At 38.8% G+C, this 23056-nt stretch overlaps 1 protein-coding gene across 2 annotated transcripts in view; it reads right to left on the minus strand.

Moving 5' to 3' along the window:
- GLIS3 (GLIS family zinc finger 3) overlaps window positions 1-23056 on the minus strand; it is a 181494-nt gene that overhangs the window by 30179 nt on the left and 128259 nt on the right. The window contains exons 5-6 of one of the 2 annotated variants that reach the window (XM_075726129.1): window positions 21626-21736; window positions 3130-3271 (exon numbers count right to left, since the gene is read on the minus strand). In XM_075726129.1, the coding sequence (XP_075582244.1) occupies window positions 3130-3271; window positions 21626-21736 (253 nt within the window). Of the gene's footprint in view, window positions 1-3121; window positions 3272-21625; window positions 21737-23056 lie in introns of both variants that reach the window. The other variant, XM_075726128.1, reaches the window with a different exon arrangement.

A 23056-nucleotide genomic window follows, 5' to 3' on the forward strand; every position in this document is an offset into this window, starting at 1 on the left:
TGATATTCAGTAACTATTTAGGAATTAATGACACATTCTTGTTTATTCTTAAATATGAAATGGTCAAGTTTTAACCAAACAGCACAGTAAAAATAATATTTTTGTACTGCATTATTTATGATTATTTCAGCTTTAGGAATTCTAGATTGCACTATTCAAAATAAGTTGATATGATTTCATGGTAGAAAAAACATCATTCATATGTTCTTATGCATTAATTGCTCACATCTTCATTCTATGAACTGAATAAACCCAAAAGCCTATGTATTTTTAAAATTTAAAACCTAGATGCTACCAGAAATTTTGCACTTCAGTAGAAACACACTTTGAATTTCTGTTTTACAAAATATCACTATGCTTAGCCCTAGAAGAATATGCTTGCTTAACTTTAGACCTGCAAATGTCATTTTGTGCTAGTTTTAAGTGAAGGATCTGTCATGTTACCTCAATGTATTAATAACATTACACTCAGTTCAGATTTCTTTTATAAAATCACAAAGGCCACAAAATAAGAAAAAAACATTCATACAGTCTTAACTTTCAGTAATAGATATGTAATGCAAAAGATTGTTGTTGTATTTCATTTAGATATATCTGTGTTTGCAGATTTTGTACTTCAATAGCACAGAGAAATGCTGATCATTACAGGCATTGTTGTACTTTGGTAAGTGGAAATGGACTAGCATCTAAATGTCTATTTCTGTCATCTCTTACATATTTCTAAGAGTTTTCTTTCAAACGTTTATTCTGTAGATCCCTTAGGAAAAAGGATAAAACTTACCTTTGCTTTAAAGGTGCATAAACAATAAGAAAAGTACCTTCAAGTGAGAAAAGTTTGATTTAATGGCATTGGAAGAATGCTACTTGAAGAGCAGCACAGACACATTTCAGCTAATATGCTGTCTCTAACAGTTCCCAGTAAAAGTTATAAATTTCATTTTTCAGAAAAGGCTCAAGGTTTTTCTTTAGATTTAGAAAAAATGTTGTTTTCAGAGAAGTTTGAAGGGTAGCTTTTCTAAGGCTTAAGTTTTAACACTTAAACTTTCATATGTTTTGCTTTTCTCTCCTTGGGGCATGAATAATTTTCATGTTCCCATTTCAATAAAATAATTCCCTCCCTGTTGGAGTTATCTACTTATTCACATAGTATATTATGATGTAGCAGCCCTGATGAGTAGTTAATGAAACAACTCATTTCAACTGGATTGGATGGTTGTCAAAATGAAGTGACATGGATTCATCTATACCTGACATAATACCCTCAGTTAATTGATGTGAAACAACACAAGCGAATAAAACTATGAGAAATTTGCCAAGTTATAGATAGCTGTGAACACATGTAAGGGAAAGCAGTTTATTACTTACTGAGAAATTAATGCTGATACAAGTATGTTGATGAATACTATAAAAATTGCTGCACAATAGGAAGCAGTGCCAAGTAATAAAAAAACAAAATAAATTATTGTATCAGAGAATGTTGATAGTTAGTAGTGCTGTAAACCCTAAGTATTGAAAGACAAGGCATGAATGAGATTGTCAAAAGTCTCAGAAGCTGTCTGTGGGATATCATGACTGCAGACAATTGCCAGCTAAGGGCTGGCTGGAGGCAATAGCTTTACTCGGCTTAGGGTCCTGACAAGTCATGGGGCAGCAGTTTGTTCAAGCCACTGTCAGTCTATGGTTGGATTGACCCAGTAGGCAGAGTTTGACACTTAATCATAGTCTGGAAGCTAGACTGATGAAAGAGCTGAGTGCTCAACAGATTCTAGTGGAAATTGCCTGTGAGGATGTCCTCAATTTCTGAAAACCTGATCTCAGCTCATCTGACACACTGTCCCCACCTAGCTTCCATCCTATCTAGGGACTTGAAAGGAAAAGAAAAAGCTGAGTCTTTTACTCTCTCTCTGTTTTGTGCATTACATTGGGTAATGCCAGTAAATAATTCTTTAAATCTTAACATTCCTCACTATCCAACTCCCTTTCAAAATACACTATAAAATAAGCAACTGTAACCAACACCATGTCCCTAGATGTTCCCCGGCCAAAATCAGATCGTTAAAATCTGAAATTTCCTTTAGCTTTCAAATAACAGATGCCACACTCAGCCTATACTCAGACTAAAGCATTTAAACGTTAACAGCATACAAGTAATACCAACTATTTTATAAATTAGGATACAGTCAATCACAGCTTTAAGTTTCCTGATTTTTGTCATATAAACCTACATCATCACCAACTAGTGTGTAGCTCATGACAGTCTTGACAGAAACATATGATAAAATTGATAGGTTTACAAGCCTGTCAGTAAAATAAAACCACTTATTGAACTGGCCACTTCATATAACGTCATTTTCAGCACTGCACATAACATTCAGACAATTCTTTCACTTCCTACATCTGGTTCTCAATTAAAAGTTGAATGGCTAGATGTAATGCATTCTGCCTGAAAGTTAAAAACAGATGTCTTTACAACTACTAAAATACTGCATTAAGAAATGTTAACATCAGTGGCTTAAGCTTTGAGATGTATTATCACTCATAAATTACTTATCAAATGTTTTAAACTTAGGTAAAATGTGAACAACGATTGTACATTTAAGCAGGTATGACAGAGTTAGGTATTTTAATATGAAAATCTCAAATGCTTAACTAAAACAATAAAATAGGATTATCACTTCCATAGCATAAATGCATTTATTGGGGTATTTATAGTCATAATATCAGAGCTCATAATGCAGCATTTAAGTTCATTAATGTAGATCTATTGGAAAACTGATATGTGATCCATGAATAAGGAAAAGGAAAAATACTCCTTTGATTTTAAATGAAGCTTAATGAATTCAAGATGTCTACAAGGAATAGTAGAAGTGAATTGCTAGCAGACGTCAAATGCCTATAGAGCAAAAATATTGCTTTTTGTTGCAGTAGGTCTTTTCATGGAAAAAACATGAGTTGTCCTGCCTCCCTTCAAAAAACAGGTAAAAATCTGTCAAAAAATCTACCTTTTCATATTATTTTGTAAATTCTATGCTTCTCATGAGATAGATATGGAATTTAAAGTACATCCTACTATGCAAAATCATTCCTAGTCTTAAGTGAGCAATAGTATTTATCTGTCCTTTTCTATACCTGGGTAAATATCATGGGCAGGCCCTGGGGAGTGTTCCATGGTATTATCTGCAGCATCATGTGGTGATGGGGCTGGCTGGAGGGGCTGGATTGCGAGGCAGTCATTCAGGATGTCCTGGCCAAGCTCTGAGCTCGATCGCAACTGGAACACAAGAGATAAAAAAGGAGAAATTATTATAACACGGACAAAAAAAAGGAAATAAATCACAAAAATCCTTAAGACACTGAAGAAGTATAACGAAGAAATGTTGAAGGATTAGAGAAAGCAATGGAGCACAAACAAATTCTTCTCTTTTAAATCCTGGTTAATATCCTTCCTTTATAGCAGGCATATTTCAAATCTGAGGAAGGAAACTCTTCCAGATGCTAAGCAAGACTGTACTCAGGACAAGGGCTACTTGTACAGATAGGACCTTGGACAGATGCAGTTACATGTGTTCTCTTGTCATACACTGCAAAAGAGAGAAGACTGTCCTGATTCATGGATAATGGAGATTTATCAAATGTCTGACATCTCTCATATCAGTAGAGGGATCCTATAAAAAATGTATGTACTTTCCTGCTGGCTTAGTGCCTTGAACTGGCTCACTGAAGGACCAGAAAAGTAAAGGTGCTCGTGGCAGTGGAAACGAGGGACTGGGAGTGAGCAGCCAGGAGTGATATCATTCAAGATGGTCAGGATGGAAGTGATACCACTTTATATGGACCAAAGTTGTCTCAAGACCACATTGTTAAAGTGACTAGGACTGCATTTGTTTCACATTATGACTGAACTGATCTGAAGTGAGTGCTCTGTCACTGCCACTAATCCCAGCTGCATGCATGGCCACTTGTCCGGTACCTGATCCATCAACAGCAAGTCTGTTTATCTGGCTGATCTAGCAGAAAATTCACTCTGCAAAGAATTAATAGAAAAATTCATAAAACGAGTCTTCCTTTGGATGAAGTTGGATGAACAGCGTCATCCTGAGGCTACAATACAATACCATAAAATAATGCAATTAAAAAAAAAAATCCCAGAACCAAAATAAGGAGAAGCTTACTGCAGCACCTGACACAAGGCTGTCCTAGCTGTAATGCAAAACAGCACCCTAAGGTTTCTGGCAGATGGATGCTCCTGCAGGATGCTGGGACTGATGCCTGCCCAACCCCCTGCCTGATGTTACCTTTATATATAACGGTATATATAACAAAATTTGCCTGTTCCTTATGGCCATCTTGGCTCACAGGCTAGTGGTGCTTTCATTTAAAAGCATGAAAAAGGAGGGTCTGTACTTATATGCAGTAGGCCACTGCAGTGGTTGAGATGCAGATAGATATGCTGTCCTGTCACCCATGTCAATGAAGAGATGGTTCACACAGCATGATAGACAGAAACCTGACTTAGTGCAGTAGGATTTGCTGCACTCACATATCAGAGTCCCAAGAAGCAAATCTCACAGACGGAACTGAGGCTTTTGTGTCCAGAACCTCTCTGTTTGGTGCCACGAAAGGTGAGCAGGTAAGAGTAACTAGAATATAACCTAGCATCTCTAACAAACTCCTAAGGGGAAGAAGAGCAACACGAGAAATTTCTGTCCATCCTATACTCGGAAATGAAGAAAAAAGAGTAAGAGGGAATGATTCTGATTGCAACTGTAGAACAACCCATTACAGTGCTGCGAGATGCTGATAATGACTCAAATGACTTCTGATGATATGCAGTAGTATGAAATGGTTGCAACAGGGTGGACACTTGGTCTTACACACCATAAGCACCTGAGGTAAGGTGACTGTAATAAGAGGTATTATGCAGCCTATGATACCTATGCACAGACTGTGCATGCTATAGATTATTCCTTCTCTTAAAAATTTAGTGAGTAATTATTAAGCCCGAAGGTACACTACCTTAGTGAGATATATTTGTTATTCTAGAACTTGTTGTTCTAGAATTGCACAGAGAGAGAGAAAAAAGGGGCAGGGAAGAGAAAGAGGGAGAAAAGGGAGAAAGGGAGAAATACCCTGACAAATGCTTTTCATTTATTATCCATATTTACAATCTAAGTACAAATGCGTCTTCCAGCGTAGCATGTATGGTTGTCTGCTATTATCCACTAATTATTCTGTTCTTAATGCTATCACTAGTAACATGGCTTTTCCATGAAATTAAGTGCATGTGAAACTAAATGCCAGATATATCCAGATTCAAATTTTTATCGGTTACATTATTAATGAGCATTATGTGACTTTAAATTTCTATGGAATCTAATATGAAAATAAATATGAAAAAAATCTGACTTCTATTAAAAAATCAGGATTCTATCACACAGAATGCAAATTTACAGAGGTCACCTGTGTAAAGTTGTTTGTGTGTGCAAATTTTTTTGTGAGTAAAAAATGGATCAATTTTATATGATCAGATGGCACTCATATGGATGAAGCAGTGAGCAGAACAAGAAAATGAGAGCTAAGTATTTACACATTAGTTACAAGTATTAAATAACAGCAGAAGCCTATTTTACACATTTTTCTATTTTGCAGTCTTCAGGAGGTCTGTTTTGCATTTGCAAATCCTTTGATACTGAGAACGAATCTATCACGACAACCTGTGCTGATATAAATTTTCTGGCTTGCGCAATAGTCAATGCTTACAAAACCAAACAAAACCCAGCACTGACAACAGAAAACCAAAAACAGTGAAACAAACACGGGGAGACAGCTGTGATCTGATTTCTGAAGATAGTTCTTAGTCCATGCATTGGTTATTATTGATTCATATTTACAACTGCAAGAGCTAGAAATACAGATTTTATAAACTTACATACACACACACATACAGGTATTGTATATATTATATATAATTTTAGAATGACAGTATATAGATTTAACTTACATATAATGAAATATCCTGAACAAGAGGCGGGTATTACACCGATTTGTGCAACTGCAGACACACACTGCTAATTCAAATTGCCACTAAACATACTTCCACAGGCCTTCTATAAAACCTCACCAGATAATAGGTGCTGTGAATAACTTTACTCTCCTTTACTGCAGGGTATGTATGTGAGTTGCTCTTTAAGAGCAATTACTGTTGTACCATTGGAAAGTGTAGGGAGCAAGGGGTAGAGGACCTGTTCTCTACTGCTTAGCAGAGCAACACCAGAAATGGGTAAGCTTCCTTTAGCAGAACCAGCCATTAAATCACAGATGCTTCTCAAACTAGACACAACTTCTGGAAAACTCCATTCCCCACCATTACTGTTTTCTCTTGAGAGATACAGTAACCACACTTTGGTTGCTGGGTCCCCCTTCCTCTGCCATCTAAAGCTCATCCTTTGTGCAACGTTTTTCCAGATCTTTCCTCTGTACCATGTCCTGGTTTCGGCTGGAATAGAGTTAATTTTCTTCCTAGTAGCTGGCATAGTGCTGTGTTTTGGATTTAGTAGGAGAACAATGTTGATAACACACAGATGTTTTTAGTTGTTGCTAAGTACTGCCTATGCTAGTCAAGGACTTTTCAGCTTCCCATGCTCTGCCAGGTGCACATGAAACTGGGAGGGGGCACAGCCAGGACAGTTGATCCAAACTGACCAAAGGGCTATTCCGTACCATATGATGTCATGCTCAGTATAGAAACTGGGGGCGGGGGTTGGCTGGGGAGCAGCGATCGCTGCTCGGGAACTGTCTGGGTATCGGTCAGCGGGTGGTGAGCAATTGCATCGTGTATCACCCAAGATTAAATGATACAAGCAGAAGTAATTAGAAGGGAGTAAGATTCTCCATTCTTCAATTTTCAGTTTCATTATATTTAAGTCCAAGAGCAGAGATGTGCTGTTGATTTGATGCATGACATAATTCCAGAGAAAATGTCTCCTTAAAAGAAAAGATCATTTGTTTTATATTTCCTCTAATGAGTGTGTTTTATCTGAGATCTGCATGTTTTTGTACAACCTGGCTAGTTTCTTCAGCATTATTCCTGTTCAGTAGAAATCAGACACCATCAAGGAAAACATAAGAAATGTGTGTTTATGAATACACTTAGTCAGATGAGAAGTAGTTTAGGATTTCTCAAACATTATTAGTTTGTTTCCAATCCACACAAAATAGGATCTCAGTAACTTAAAAACCTGCCATATGTACATGTACTCAGATCAACTCTAGTAATTCTTCAGCAAAGTCTAGACTCCTCCAGTCATTCAAACATGCCAGTTATGTCATCAAAACACAGCATTTTAAATCTTGCTTTCATGAAAGCAGGCTTCATGGGCTGTATGTATGCTGTGCACCTAGTAGAGTATTGCCGTATGTAAGGGAGACATTGGTTATAGTCTGTTTCGAAGCAGGTTAGATCTGTGCCTACCATCTCCAACACTAGCAAAAAAACCCTAAATACTGCTACGTTTCGTTGAGAGGAACTGTTTTACACTAACTGCAATAGCTTTATAAATGTGTTTTTGTTTTCATTATAAAGCTACGGAGGAATTTCTGTTATTCACATAGTCTGTGTATTGTTTACTAAGTGCTATTTGTCAAACAGAGAATAAGCCAGTAGTCTTCCACTCAGTTTTACTGTCTCTAAGTTAAGCTGGCATTGGGAGAGGGAAGCATGATCTGTCTACATAGAGCTACATATTGTACTAGTTTTTCTGAAGGAGTAGCCACATTTTAATATTTGCTTGTGCAGTTAGAGCAAAAGTATGTTCTGTTAGCATCATGACATTGACAATACACAGATGTGACCATTAGAAAATTACAAGTTCAACATGAAGCCATGCTATGTCACAGTGTTTACTCATATTACAGGTTTGCTTCCTACATTATCCCTTTACTCACGCAGATCAGCTTCAAGGTCCAGTGCTTTCTTGCATAGTATTAAATCTTTTTGACAACAGACAATAAAAGTTTATGCTTGCTAAAAGTTTATACTTGCTAAGTGTCCTAATTCTTGCCTCTGGAGGCTACAGACATCTTGGGGCAAAGAAGGAATGCAGACAGAAGGGATTCTTCAACAACCTTTGCTTCCAGTGAGTCATCTGGGCAGGATTTCTAGAGAGCCATCACATTCATTATTCCGCTGATTGTCTACCACAGCTTTCAGATATGTGTGCGTGCTATGTTCATCTGCTCTTACATTCGGTTTCAATTAAATGTTCGGCCAGGAAAACACAACAAAAATCAAGTTAAACTAGCCTATCTGCACAGTAGGGATGTTAGGTTCTATACAAGAAATAGTTACTTTTGCTCCTCTCAAAGTTTTACTACAAACATTTGAGTTCAAATACAAAAATGGCTTCCATCTTTGTGTGTAAATCAGGAAAACGTACCAAAAATGTTTTTCAGCCTCTAGCAGTAAAAATCAAACAGACCTGGAACCTACACAGTCAGCTAACTTTGGCAAATTTCAGGACAAGAAGAAATTCTGATTTTGAAGCAATACTAAAACCACTGAAAAACACACAGAAAAACACTGTTACGTTAAGGCTGATGACACTGAAATGAATTCTACCTTTATTAGACACAGAACAGTGAGCTTTCTTTTGACTGGTATTATTCTAATATGAGGAATAGTTATCTTTTCATTAAAATTACATAGAACACCAAGAGCACCATTTTAAGGGGCAAACATTGCAGCTGGGACAGACCTGAAAGGAAACCGAATAAAAAAATCAAACTGAGAATCTTACTTTAAGGAAGGGAAGTACAGTTTGAGTGAGATGTATTGTAAGTGATCATTTCCTGAAATAAACAAAAAAGCTGGTTTGGTCATAGTTCTGTTGAAAACATTATTATTTTGGTCTACATATTTGGAAGTAATATGTTTTCCCATAGAAGGGTCCTGAGGATGCTCCTTGTGACATCCACTGTCTTGGAGAAGTCTACATTTTCACAAATACTGCTTTCGCTTCTTTCTCACTCTAGTCATAGAACATCCATACAGATGCATGTGCGCGCATGCACACACCCATACATTACCTCTCTGCCCCGTATCAAATTGTATCAAATCTGAAAACATGCAAGTATTTCTAAAAAATGATACCTACATTATTCCTATGACCCTTCCTATGTCATCCTCCTTTTCTCACAGTTTTAAGAGGATTGTAGCTGTTTTTTTGTGAATGGCAACCTAAGAGCTGAGCTGTGCCATTCAAAAAGCAGGAAAAAAAAAATCTTTTTTTTGTGCCAGACTGATTTGGAGATATAGCTAGTATATGATATTCCTAACATCAGCTTTTCCAAGTAAATGCAGCCTGACAAAGAAACCACTTGTACTGCAGACTGATTTGAATTTCCGTTCTGAAAATACATCTTTTTGGCAAATTTTCACTTCATGAGTGGAAAACTGTGGAAAATAAATAAGTACTCATCCACCTGGTGCTTCATTTACCACAAACATATTTTTCTCCCTGTCACAGGTTACCAAAAATTGCCACAAAGATCTGTAAATAACATCAGCAATTGTTAGTATACAGAAACAAAGATTTTCAGATTTCGCATTCTTTCTTTGAAGTCTGCAACATCCTTTATATAACACTGGCCTTCACTTCAAATATTTGATTTTGTGTTAATCTCCACTGGAACTTAAGTTCATGCATGTACCAGTTCCTACAAGGAAATACTCATCTGTTCAAAATAATACCTTGATTAGAGCCTAAGACTAGAACTGAAAAAACTTTGGCAGCTTTACTAGTAAGAGATCCGAATTATTAGCCTTCAGGCATATGATTTTTACTCTTGTAAAGATTCCTTAGCACATTCCTGTACAGTTTCATCCACTGTCTGTGAGTTGTCCATTTAGTGTGTTTCCTGCCTAGGTGATGATGTGATGTGCTGGCTGGGCTGGCACTGCTAGCTTTCAGAGTTCCTACAGCCTCCCATTTATTTTGGGGCATTTCTGTTTCAGGTTGGGTTTTTTGTTGTTGTTAAAGCCCTAATTCAGCTTACAGTGCAGTCACACAAACAACTGAATATGAGGATAAACTGCTTTACTTTGAGGATGACAGAGCACTGGAACAGGATGCCCAGAGAGGTTGTAGAGTCTCTGGACATATTCAAAACCCGCCTGGACACGATCCTGTGCAACCTGCTCTAGGTGAACCTCCTGTAGCACTAAGGTTGGACTAGATGATCTCCAGAGGTCCCTTCCAACCCCAACCATTCTGTGATTCTGTGAACTGTGTCAGCAGATGGGGCAGAGTTCTGCAGCATGGGGAGGAAACAAATGGGCAGATGAAGGCCCCCCCTCATATGGTGACTGCCAGTGAAGCCTGTGTATCATTGCTTCAGGAGTAGTACTAAGGACTATGAAATCAGTACCTGCCAATGCAGGCCAACTGCCAATACTCATCTCCAGCAGCATGAAATCTGCATGCCAATGATGGACAGAGAGGAGGTCCCAGCCTGGAACAGGGACACTCAGTGAGGACAGTCTTAAAGACTTGAAGGGTGTTTGGGCTACTGTCAAGGCAGTTAACTGCAACCTCTTAGGCATCCTTTACACAGCTACAATCCTGCTTGCTCAGATACTGGTGATGCTTAAGTAGCATCACAGACAGGATAGCGTGTTTAAAACCCAGACTGAAGTGCGACTGGGTGGTAAGAATCATCGAATTACAGAATCATAGAATCATTAGGTTGGAAAAGAGCTTTACGATCATCAAGTCCAATCATAAACGTAACACTTGCCAAGTCCACCACTAAACCATGTCCCTAAGTGCCATGTCTACACGTCTTTTAAATACCTCCAGGGATGGGGACTCAACCACCTCTCTGGGCAGCCTGTCCAATGCTTCACAACCATTACCATGAAGAAATTTTTCCTAGTGTCCAATCTGAACCTTTCCTGGAGCAACTTGAGGCCATTTCCTCTTGTCCTATCACTTGTTACTTTGGAGAAGAGACTGACACCAACCTCACTACAACCTCCTTTCAGGTAGTTGTAGAGAGTGATAAGGTCTCCCCTCAGCCTCTTTTTGTCCAGACTAAACAACCCCCATTCCCTCAGCCGCTCCTCACAGAACTTGTTCTCTAGACTCTTCACCAGCTTCATTGCCCTTTTCTGGACATGCTCCAGCAACTCAATGTCCTTCTTGTACTGAGGGGCTGAAAACTGAACGCAGTATTTCAGGTGCGGCCTCACCAATGCCGAGTGCAGGGGGACAATCACCTCCCTGCTCCTGCTGGCCACACTCTTCCTGATACCAGCCAGGATACTGTTGGCCTTCTTGGCCACCTGGGCACAATGCCGGCTCACATTAAGCCGTCTGTCAACCAACACCCTCACGTCCTTTTCTGCTGGGCAGTTTTCCAGACACTCTTCCCCAAGCCTGTAGAGTTGCATGGGGTTGTTGTGACCCAAGTGCAGGACCTGGCACTTGGCCTTGTTGAACCTCATACAATTGGCTTTGTCCCATCGATCCATCCTGTCCAGATCCCTCTGTAGAACCTTTCTACCCTTGAGCAGATCAACACTCCCACCCAACTTGGTGTCATCTGCAAACTTACAGAGGGCGCACTCAATGCCCTCATCCAGACCATTGATACAGATATTAAACAAGACTGGCCCCAAAACTGAGTCCTTGGGAACACCGCTTGTGACCGGCCACCAACTGGATTTAACTCCATTCACCAGAACTCTTTGGGCCTGGCCATCCAGACTGTTTTTTACCCAGTGAAGAATCCACCCATCCATGCCTTGAGCAGCCAGTTTCTCCAGGAGAATGCTGTGGGAAACAGTGTTAAAGGCTTTACTAAAGTCCATGTAGATGACATCCACAGTGTTTCCCTCATCCACAAAGTGGGTCACCTTGTCATAGGAGATCAGGTTAGTCAAGCAGGACCTGCCTTTTATTAACCTGTGCTGACTGGGCCTGATCACCTGCTTGCCCTGTACATGCCGCATGATGGCACTCAGGATGATCTGCTCCATGACCTTCCCCAGCACCGAGGTCAGGCTGACAGGCCTGTAGTTCCCCAGATCCTCCTTCTGGCCCTTTTGTAGATGGGCGTCATATTTGATAACCTCCAGTCAACTGGGACCTCCCATATTAGCCAGGACTGCTGATAAGTGACAGGAAGTGGCTTGGTGAGCACATCCTACAGCTTCCTCAGCACCCTTGGGTGGATCCCATCCAGCCCCATAGATCTGTGTGTCTCAGTGGTGTAGCAGGTTGCTAACCATTTCCCCTTGGATGATGGGGGCTTCCTTCTGCTCCCCATCCCTGTCTTCCAGCTCAGGGGGCTGGATACTCTGAGAACAACTGGTCTGACTACTAAAGAGTGAGGCAAAGAAGGCATTAAGTACATCATCCTTTTCCTCATCCTTTGTTATTATGTTTCCCCCTGCATCCAATAAATGATGGTAATTCTCCTTAGCCCTCCTTTTGTTGCTAATGTATTTATAGAAACATTTTTTATTGCCTTTTATGGCAGCAGCCAAATTAAATTCTAGCTGGGCTTTGGCCCTTCTAATTTTCTCCCTGCATAACGACATCTTTGTAGCCCTCCTGAATTGCCTGCCCCTTTTTCCAAAAGTGGTAAACTCTCCTTTTTTTCCTGAGTTCCAGCCAAAGCTTGCTGTTCAACCAAACCCGTCTTCTTCACTGCCTGCTCTTCCTCTGGCATGTAGGGACAGCCTGCTCCTGCACCTTTAAGATTACATTCTTGAGGAATTTCCAGCCTTCCTGGGCTCCTTTGCCCTTCAGAACTGCCTCCCAAGGGACTCTGTCAACCAGGCCCCTAAAGAAAGAAGGGTTCCTGCTCTCTCAAGCCCCCCTTCATGCATATGCTGTAGCAGGGAACTGAAGACACACAAATGCAGAAAAGGATACTCTTTGCTACCGAAAATGAACCTGAAAAATACAAAATGGTATGGGCATGCACTGACAGCTGTTTACAAATTTTGAGACAATCTGGATTTTTTTGGCACGTGTGTAAATGTATTGAGGGTAACAGCACTTACTTCTTCTGGTGCACTTTTCAACACATCACACTGCCAAAGCTCACAGGAATACAAGTTCAGGGCAGAAACCAAGTACGGGGAGGAATCGTGATGTGAAATAGCAAATGTTAACACCAGAGTGAACCAACAATCTCTTGGTTGTAACAACTGCCACAGCTGCCAGAGCACCATGAATACCATAGGGGGGTTTCGATGGTTCCTCCTCCCTGCAGAGCAGAGCTCTACATGCACCGCTGGCAAAGCATATCCCCCATGATGGAGCTTCCCTGCAAGGCACAGCTTGTGCATCCCGCCACAGCGCACATTGCTGCCGCTGCAGCAGGTGTGTGTGGGGGTCAGCCACAGCCAGTCCTCTGTCGCTTTCAGGGTCTGTTTTCCTGTTTCTCACTGACCACACTCAAAAGAACTGGTCACTCGTAGTCTCAAAAGTTTTCCGACAAATTGTATGATTAAATTCCTTAAACACTGCTGCCCATTCCTAATCCCTTTTTGCCAACATCCTTTTCAGGAAAAATTGCTGCACGCCATGGTGCCTGATTTATATTTCATTTTGAAAACAGGAAGTAAAGGGATTAAAGCTGGGGATTAAAACACTTACTCTCTACTGCATTTTTTCTGCAGAATAGTTTCTTAGTTGCCATGGGCACTGCTCACTGACCTTTAGCCCCTGAATGCACTTCTTTTTGCATTAGTGACATCTTTTAAATGGACTCCATAGAGAACAAATGAGGGAGAATATCCTTATGTTCAACTGCTCTCAAAGCAAGAAAATAGATTTGCTGCCCTTTCAATCCATTCTCTCCCTTTTGCAGTTTTAACAGTGAAATCTGAACTAAGAGTTTGAACAAGGACAAGTGAAACCTGAAAGATGCAGAAGCAAACTGGGCACATACTGCAGGATCTGGCTGTTTGCTCCCCAAGAGGCAGGTGTTCACAGAGCCATTTCTCCAGATTAATAAAGTCACATAATAGACAATGTCTCTGGTAACTAGCTTAGTGCTCGAATAACCTGCTGAAATACCAATGATGTAATGGTCTAACCCTCCTTTGCTCCCTCTTTCCTCATCAATTAAACATTCTGAGTGAGCAGAAATAAAAAAGAAGTGTATTTCTTTCCTGTAAGAAACACATTAAGCATTGTGTTTCTTGATTCCCAGAAAAGCCTAGTTCAAATGCTGAGAAAAGAAAGGAAATGAAAGGAAAAACTGGAAATAAGTGTTGCAAAATTCAATAAACCAAAGATACTAGCTAAAGAAAATTACCAGGCATTGTTTTCTATTCATGTTCTCCACTAAATCTAAATGCTAGCATAAAATTTTGTTTATTCCAAAATCTTTAAACAAACTGGTAGTGAACATGTAGTCACAATAAAAAAGCCTGCTTCTACTGTAAAAAAATGTAAACAATGAACAATCAAGAAGTGTGCAGCCCTGTAAGAAGCAAGAGCTCTATATTATTTTGCTTAGGGAATAATGTATTTGCTGACAATGACCCACAGAATACAAAGGTAGACAATCTCTCAAAACTTTGTAGAAGTTAACCTGTAATGAAAACACTTGTATGTCCTATTTCCAGAGAAATACTGTTCAATAGGGGGATATCACGTCTTTAAGCCCTTTGTTTTTTTCCCATTTCTCTTAATGCTTCCAATGTAAGATAGACAGGTTTATATACATTATACATAACAGGGCTCTAAGAAAGAAGAGATGAACTGTTAGAAAAGGGATATAAAATGACTAGTCTTCAGAAGAATTCAGCTATTGAGATCTGCCTCTAAAGGTGGAGATTTTACATCCCTTTTTTGCTAATATGGGGGTTGCACAGTGGCAGAAGAGCAATATCTGCAGGACCATTACTAGCTTTGCAAGGTGGCTTCTGTGAAGCCCCCTCAGTTCAGATGGCAACCCTGCTCAAAGTCAGCACAGGCCACTGCAATTCCAGGAATAGCTTTGGCCAGACAATCCATACCCTTATTTCATTACTTCCAACATGGTCCACACCTAGTGTGGACTACTCTACTCTACTAGCCTCTGCTACAGTCTGAAGCAGGAGTGGATATGGCTGAGATGTCATACAGCCTGCTTCATATCAGCAGTGCAGTGTAGCACCTTTTTTCTTTATTGTAATCAGGGAAAGTATTCTGAAAACTTCCAGCAACTGCTAGCTGATTGGTTTTTGAAAGAGCAATAAATGCAACATGGAAGAAATCACGCACAAATATCAGCAGGATTAGAGAGACCCTGCTTGCCTGTCCTTTACTCCTCCTCAACACAGTAACACCTGAAAAGATCTCCTTCCAACCAGATATCACAGGAACAAATCTTGGAAAAGTCCATCTTCATTGGGAGAATGTTTTGACAACTCCCCAAAAGCCACTGTTCAGCCACCATTTTACAATTGACCAATCTGTGTCAAAAAGGAACATTATTAGGCAGAAATGAACCAAGCTGGACGTCCATGCACATACCCCTCATCTCCTGAGGTCTCATCACCCCCTTCATTCCTTAGTGGATTGGTAGATGTACCATATACACTAAATTCAAAAAAACCTCCACCAAGTGTAGACAACTTTAAGAAATGTCCTCTGGACCTCCTTTCCCAAAGCTATGCCTCCATGATACTTGCTTTCTGGCAGAGACAGTAGAAAAATGCTGACCCAGAAAAAGCCAAGAAAATAGACACAAGCCCAATTACTGTGTCAGACTAAGACTAAGTACAAATCAAATAAATAAATAAGGAGCAAAATACAGTTAAGACTAAACACTGCATGCTTTAGCTGATATATCCTCCTCTGCGTAGTACTAAGAAAACCAGTAGAGACCTAGGAGTATCACTTACTATGTTATGCATCTGCTGAGGTGTTAAGCTATCTGGTCAGCTGAATCCATGCATGGTTTCCTCAAGAACCCTTTGAATGAGCTAAGATGATGCAGGTTTCCAGGAGACAGACAGCTTTCAGAGGCAATTCTCAGGTAAGCTTTCAATATCTCAAAGCTTGTCTGTATAATGTATCTCATCCATAACTAATTTACACAACAAGATCAAAGACACGGTCTGGGCACTGTTAAAACTGCCAAAGAATGAAAGACTGATCAGCTGAAAGATGATATTATTTGGTATAAATTCTCTTTCAGTTCAAGGCCCAGACTAAGACTTTTTACATTCCCTTTAGCTGCTGTTGTTTATCTGAACCGCTCAAATTATCTTTTGCATTTTTCCCAAAGACGGAGCTAACCAGTTGTATCCTTATCTATTACACTTTCCTTTAATTAAACAGAAACAATCTTTTAAATCTTTTTTTTGGCAGGACACACTGGCTTAAAGAGCTATTATACATGACAACAGTTGTTCACTGGTATAATTATGGATAAAATTAAAACCATATCTAAAAGCATAGCCACCGCATCATTCAGATGAATGATAACGTAGATGTTACCAAATTGATCTTGTCCTTGCCAAACAGCTGTATGAAATCAAAGCAATCTTTTGTCCTTTTTTCATTATCTCTTATCTGTTTGAAAACACACTTTTTAAAAAGAGAAAACCTTTAAAAAAGGCATTAGACATTGCAGATGCTCATGACAAGATCTACAAAAAGTCTGTGGAGGATCCATTCCATTTACAGTGGGACTTGCACTGTAATACTTAAAAGTGAATTAAGTATTTCTTTAGATTTACAAATACAGATTTTTTTCAGCAAGACTCCTGCAGAAATAGCAAATTGTTTTTCATAGTATACTTGTAAAAAACATAACGTTCTTATATTTGTGCAAGGCTAAGTGCTAGCTTGCACAACAAATAGATCTTCATGAAGAGCATAATGGTAGTATTTGCCTTCTATATTGGTTTCAAATCACTGGATATGTAATAGTTCAGGCTCTGGCTTTTGTTAATGATATGTTGCATAATTTAATTTTCACTAACTTCAATAAAAAGATTTACAAACTAAAAGAAGTATGGATTCATATTTTCAAATAAAGTATCATCAGTTCACAGATGAAAGAAATTTGCTGTTTACTGAAAACACAAAGTGTAACCAACTGAAAATAAGCTTACTTGTGTCAAGTAGTGCCCTATTTTTTGACTAGTCAGAGACTCCACAGGATGACTCAAGGAACAAAATTACTCAGCCCTGTTGAAGATACCAAAGCAAAGTTCTCAACTGTAGCCTTCCTTATTAAAGCTCTTCTACAAGTAAGAACTATAGGATCTAACAGGCATAATGATTCACCCTGACTTCATGTAGACAATATCTCTACCATTAACAGCTGCACCTAATATTATAGGCTGGCAATTTTCGGAGCCAGTCTATACTCAGAACAAAAAGTATCACAGCATAAAGGGTTTTCAGATTTTATGAAGTCAGAAAATAGTATTAGTGTTTTGTAAGAAGAATAAATAATATGAAGATTAGCTGAAGCAAATACGTGCCTCACTCATCCTTCTGTTTTCCTAACCTTTTCTTCTGGTTCTCTGCACGTCCATAAAGCAGGCCAAGTAACTATACTGTTTTCACTGGGTATTTGAAAGTAGAAATGAAACAGCAATTTCAACTCATGAATTTTTCCTCCTTGTCCTTTCCTTTCAAAAATATTGCATGTTTACCATTGATTCTGGGAAACAATCGGTTTAGGCTGTTACAGCCCCTCTTCATATAAAAGGTGTTAGTTCAGGAAGTAACTCAGCTAAAATCTGCATTTCTCTCCTTTTTAGAGTTTCCCAAAAGGAAAAAAATGACTCATTTCTCTTTCTGGTCCTGCTCTGCCTTGAAAAATGCATGGAAGGTTGAAAAAGCTGAACAGTTGTTAGGTAATTATTGATGTGAGGTGAAAAGAAAAGGTAAATGGTTTATGAGATCCTAAGTTAACATGAGGTCCAAGCTAGATAAAGATTAACAAACACATGGCATGTCAAATGTTTAAGTGGCATTTGACTGTATGTACCAATATGCTTTCTAAATTGACAATTTTGTTGAACTCTGCATATGGAAAAAAATGTAGGAAAGAAACAGGGTGAAAGATGAGAGAATATAGGAGTATCTGGGGCAGAAGAAAGTCCTGGGACTGGTCTTACCACAGAATACACACCTCAGCCGCCTACAGATGTTCAGTTTGGGTTGCGTATCCTAAAGACCCAAAGCTACAAAGGAAGATGGAATAAGAAAGGAAACTGAAAGAGAAAAGCATTATAAAAATGGAATGAGAGAAGCAAAAAGGAAGGAGAATACATAAATTAAGGCTAGGCAGCCTGAAGATTATTTTACAGTATCAATTTAGAAGCAGATGCTTCTTCCAGATCAGGCCCAAGATCCATCCAGACTGCCTTAAACTATGTACATTGTGTCCACTAGCAGCTGGCATTTCAGGAGAAAGAGTGAAAAACTGCAAACAAGCAGTACAGAATAACCACGCTTTTCCCTAATCTATTAGCTTGATGCTGACTTCTATCCTAAAGCATGATCTTGAAGCTCCAATATCCCTTGCAAATCTCATGTTTATTTTTTAATCCTGTCTCGTTACCCACAGAAATATCCCTTTGAATCCCACATGGCACTTAGCTTCCATTATATGTTGTGGTAATAAGCACCACATGGTAACTGTTCAACTTACAAAAAAATCTTTTAAGTTTGTCGTCCTTTCAAAGTTGAAAGGAGGAGATGACTAAGAAGAGGACAGGTTTTAAAAGTAATTGTAGTCCAGAGGCATGGTGTGCATTAGCATTCCTCTCAGCATCACTTTATGCTCTCATTTTTCTATCACTGACTTCCCTGCTTAGAAGGAGCTCCATCCATCTTCCCCAAGGGAATATGAAATCCAAGCAGTCAGCAATTTTTACTTTTTAAAATAAGATAGGAAGCACTGCTTTTTATCCCACCAAAATATTTTAAAAGTGCAGACTGAATATTATGATGCATAGAGATTATACCTCAAATGTTTTGCTAGACATTTTCGGCATCTGTTCCCAGGTGTTTGCATGGTATTTGTGTACATGTTTGCCCTCATGTTTATGAATAATTTTACAAATTACACGAAGATGATTAAAGCAGGCATGGCTCTTTTAACTCTTCTGCTTTCCTCTGAAAAGTAAGTGAAAGTTTATTGTACTAGCCACTACATTGCTCGCATTAAATGTATTTGTGCTGGGATCTTCTTGGTCTATAGGATTTCATCCCACTACCTGCAGAGATTCCCAGTTACATGTATTTGGTGGATGGCCGGAGGCTGGCGGTTGGGAGGAGAAGGGGAACAGTGGCTGCCTTACAAGATTTGCAGAAAAGGCATTTTTGCCTTACATGGTAAGCCATAAACATGTATCAACAAAAGTTGCTTAAAATAATTCAAAGATGGAAATTTATCTATATCACATTGCATAATCTGGCCCCATCTTAAGAGGGCTAAGGAAAGGGTCAAAGCTTTGAAGACAGATCTAGAAAATCTGGGCTGAAGACTCAGTGTAAGGTTTAGCATAGCAAGTAGCTGATTCCGCTGTTATGAATATACTTCATCTTGCTATTTTAAGTCTATGCAACATCAAAGACGCATTTGCAGGTACAGTCTTGGAGAGCCAGCCACTTAAGACACCACAATAATGTCACTTGGTTTGTAGGGGGAGGTTGAAAGGAGGATTAAAAGCAGTCAAGCACGATATATTAAATGAATCCATGACTAACGGGGTGTGACAGCAAAGGGTTTCATTCTTTTCAGCAGAATAGATCCCTAGGGCTGGAAGTATTACTCCACTGTGCCTTTATCACCTTGGAATTTTTATGGTTATTTTTGATGAATTCACATTTTTATAAAGACTTTTTTGACATTAAGCCAATTTTCACTTTTAATTAAAGCCATAAATAACCTTAATTCTGCATTAAAAGGTTTATTGTTTCTTACTTTTTATTATTATTATGGCCAGAAAATATTTCAAATGCCAAAGCATGATGTTAGTTAGCAATTATAAGTTCTCAAAGGTCCAGTAACTGTGCTGTACCTTGTAAACACCATATATTGCAAACTTTATCCATGCTTTAAGTATCTGGCTTGGTAGATGCCACAATTTTTCTGTTCTTTTTGTGGAGGTTTGGCTTATTTCCCCTTCCATATATCAACGTATCTCAGGTGACCAATGAGCAGAAATAAATCCTTATCAAACAGGGATGAAAAAATAAGCAATTTTAAGTCTAGAATGTGCCCACAGAGAATCAAGCAAGGAGTAAAAAAGGCCAGGTTTAAACTGTTTGGTACAAAGAAGGAACAGAAAATGAGCAAAATCAAATAGTGAATGAAATGCAGGAAAGAAAATCCCACACAGTATTGCAATCCAACAAAATGAGAGAGAGGAGATAACATATTTCACTTTCAATGACAGTAATGTTACAGTGCAGTTTAATGCCTGTATTTGGGTCCATTATGCCAGTTTTAGCTGAGGCATCACACACAAATTTCTCAGAATGCAACGTCTTGATCGGCATGCTTGTGAAAGACAGTGTCTGGGTAGCTGAGCTGCCCTCCTGGGATAGGCAGGACAGGGGTCACAGACCTCCTTCGGCAGTCCTGACTGTGGGCAGCATGCACAAGAGCAAGGGAGCCAAAGCACTACTTATTAAGGTGAAAATGAATGCTCAGTTACTTTGTCTCTGATACAGGAGTGGGCACTCATAAGTTCAAAGGAAACTCCTCAAGAATACTACAGGCTCCAACAAACCATTGAATCAAAACTTACTCTTCAAATTTGTATACTGCAGCTTTAAAGACTGCCACTTAGTGCTTACAATACTGTATGAAGCAATTTTTTTGCCACTTTTTATGAATGGCTGTGCATTTAATTTTAAAACTTCTAAACTATAACTTGTTTTACATGCGGCTGACATCTCAAAGGTTTATCTATCCCTACACCATGCATGTTCCCCTTTCTGCTCAGGACCAGTTTCCTTTAAAATGAAAGCTTAGCTTTTTATCCTCAATGATCTAAACAATCTAATGAAATAGTGTCAGTGATTAATAGGAGATATGATGAAAAATGCTCAGAAAAAAAAAAATCATTTCCCTAGGTTGCAACTCAGCTCTTCAAAGATGTGCTTATACATATAAACAACTGTTGACTCATGGACTTTACATCCACAGGTAACCAGCCCTGTGAAATGTCTTGGTAATTGGAAGTGTCTGGCATACGGAAGTATAATTTAGAGCTTAATCTCACATACTGTACATCTGCCCTCAAAATCCATCCTTCCATCTGAGACTGGCCATGTAAACCAAATGGCAGAACTTTAAACCCAAAAATTTCTGTTTTCAAAAATTATTTTTGATTTGCCTTGTTATGTATGTTTAGTGATCAATCATCACATCAGAAAATAAAAAGCATTAAACCAGGCAGCCTCATTAAATCGAAGATGAAATTATCATCTACATAAGAAACATACCTGTTATTTCCCATTAATCGTTTTTCTAATCAACAGTCTGAAATCAGCACAGGTACTTGAAGATGCATTGAAACATCTAACATTAGAACACTGACTTCTCCACATAAGCTTTGCACCAGTCAACATGGTAGAAAATTTACCTTTTTCCTGACTTGTTGGTCTTTGGAAGAATGGGCTTTCACATGTTTTCTCAGGGAACTTGGATCTGTGTATCGTTTAGTACATCCTGGAATCTGACATGCGTAAGGTTTCTAAGTCAAAAAGAAAAAGGATAAAGCAGCTGTTATATCACAGATTATTTTAACTCAAGAGAATCCCTTTTGAGCCTTGGGATGCTGCAAACCACATTACTACAGAACACAAATGTTGTACATTATTACAAGCAGAATGCTCAGTAATTTATTAGAAAGGGAAAGGAGGAAAGTAAGGCTTATAAGGAAGACAAACCAAAGGAAAGCTTTCATTATGGCACCTTTCATTGTTACCTTTTTTTTTTGTAATCAGTACAATGAATATTGCTAGTTATACTCACATTTCTTCCACCCTCAGAGCAATCTTTGACTTAATCAGAAATTACATTCTTTAGTGAATCAGGTAAAGAAACTGCAGTAAAGGCCCAGATAGACTGTTTAGGATTATAGAAGAATCTGCTTCAGAAAAAGAGAACAAGAAAAGTGTTAGTTTACTACATTACAAAGAGAGCAAGCAAAAACCAAAGCAAGCATTGAATACTGAAGTTTCAGAAATATTACACACAAAAATGCACATTTTAATGTGAAGTACAAGACAAACTCCTTCAGCTTACATTTGCTAATAACACATCATTTTAGAAAGATACCAGTCCTGTAACAGTTATAGTTTTCTTAAAAGAAAGCCAAATAAATCTAACTCACCAAATAAACATAAATCTCTATAAATATCTCCTGCCTGTTCTAACCTGTCTGTCTTCCCTGAAGGCTTGTAGATCCACAATACAGAGTAAATGTTTGCTAAATTAGCTATTTTACAGTTTAGTTGCTTACGTTTCAGAAAGTATTTCCAAAAGCACCTTGTACAAATGATTAACTTACCAGCCATACTATCGACTATTCAAAATGGATAATTTAAGTTTTGTGACAGCCATTTAATTCAAATAGCATTGTTCTCGTTTTCTTTCTGGACTTCTGCCCTTTGGAAATTGCTCGTCTCTGACGAAACATGATCTTTTGTTATGCAACAAAAGTTTTTAAACAAATCTCAGCTGTGACTCAAATTCACAAGCAACAATTTGTTGGCACGAATATTTTTAGATTTACAAAATTATTCTTCCTCTCTTGACTTTCTGGTGCATGCCCCAGCCTTAAGTGTAACTGAGTTTTTCTCAGAGAATAGCAGGTATTATCACAGATGGCTTCTGTCTTTGCATAGTGACTTCAGGTTCCCTAAAGACCACCTAAGTGGGAGAAAGTTACTGCCCCTACCTGCAGCAAAGCCCATGGAGCTGTGGCCTTTTTATCAACTAGTTTGGCCCACCTTCATCCACGCTTACATTACTGGGTCACTTCTGAAACAGCTTAAACAGCCTCATCAGG

Source organism: Pelecanus crispus, chromosome Z, assembly GCF_030463565.1.
Source record: "Pelecanus crispus isolate bPelCri1 chromosome Z, bPelCri1.pri, whole genome shotgun sequence".
Lineage (NCBI taxonomy): Eukaryota > Metazoa > Chordata > Aves > Pelecaniformes > Pelecanidae > Pelecanus > Pelecanus crispus.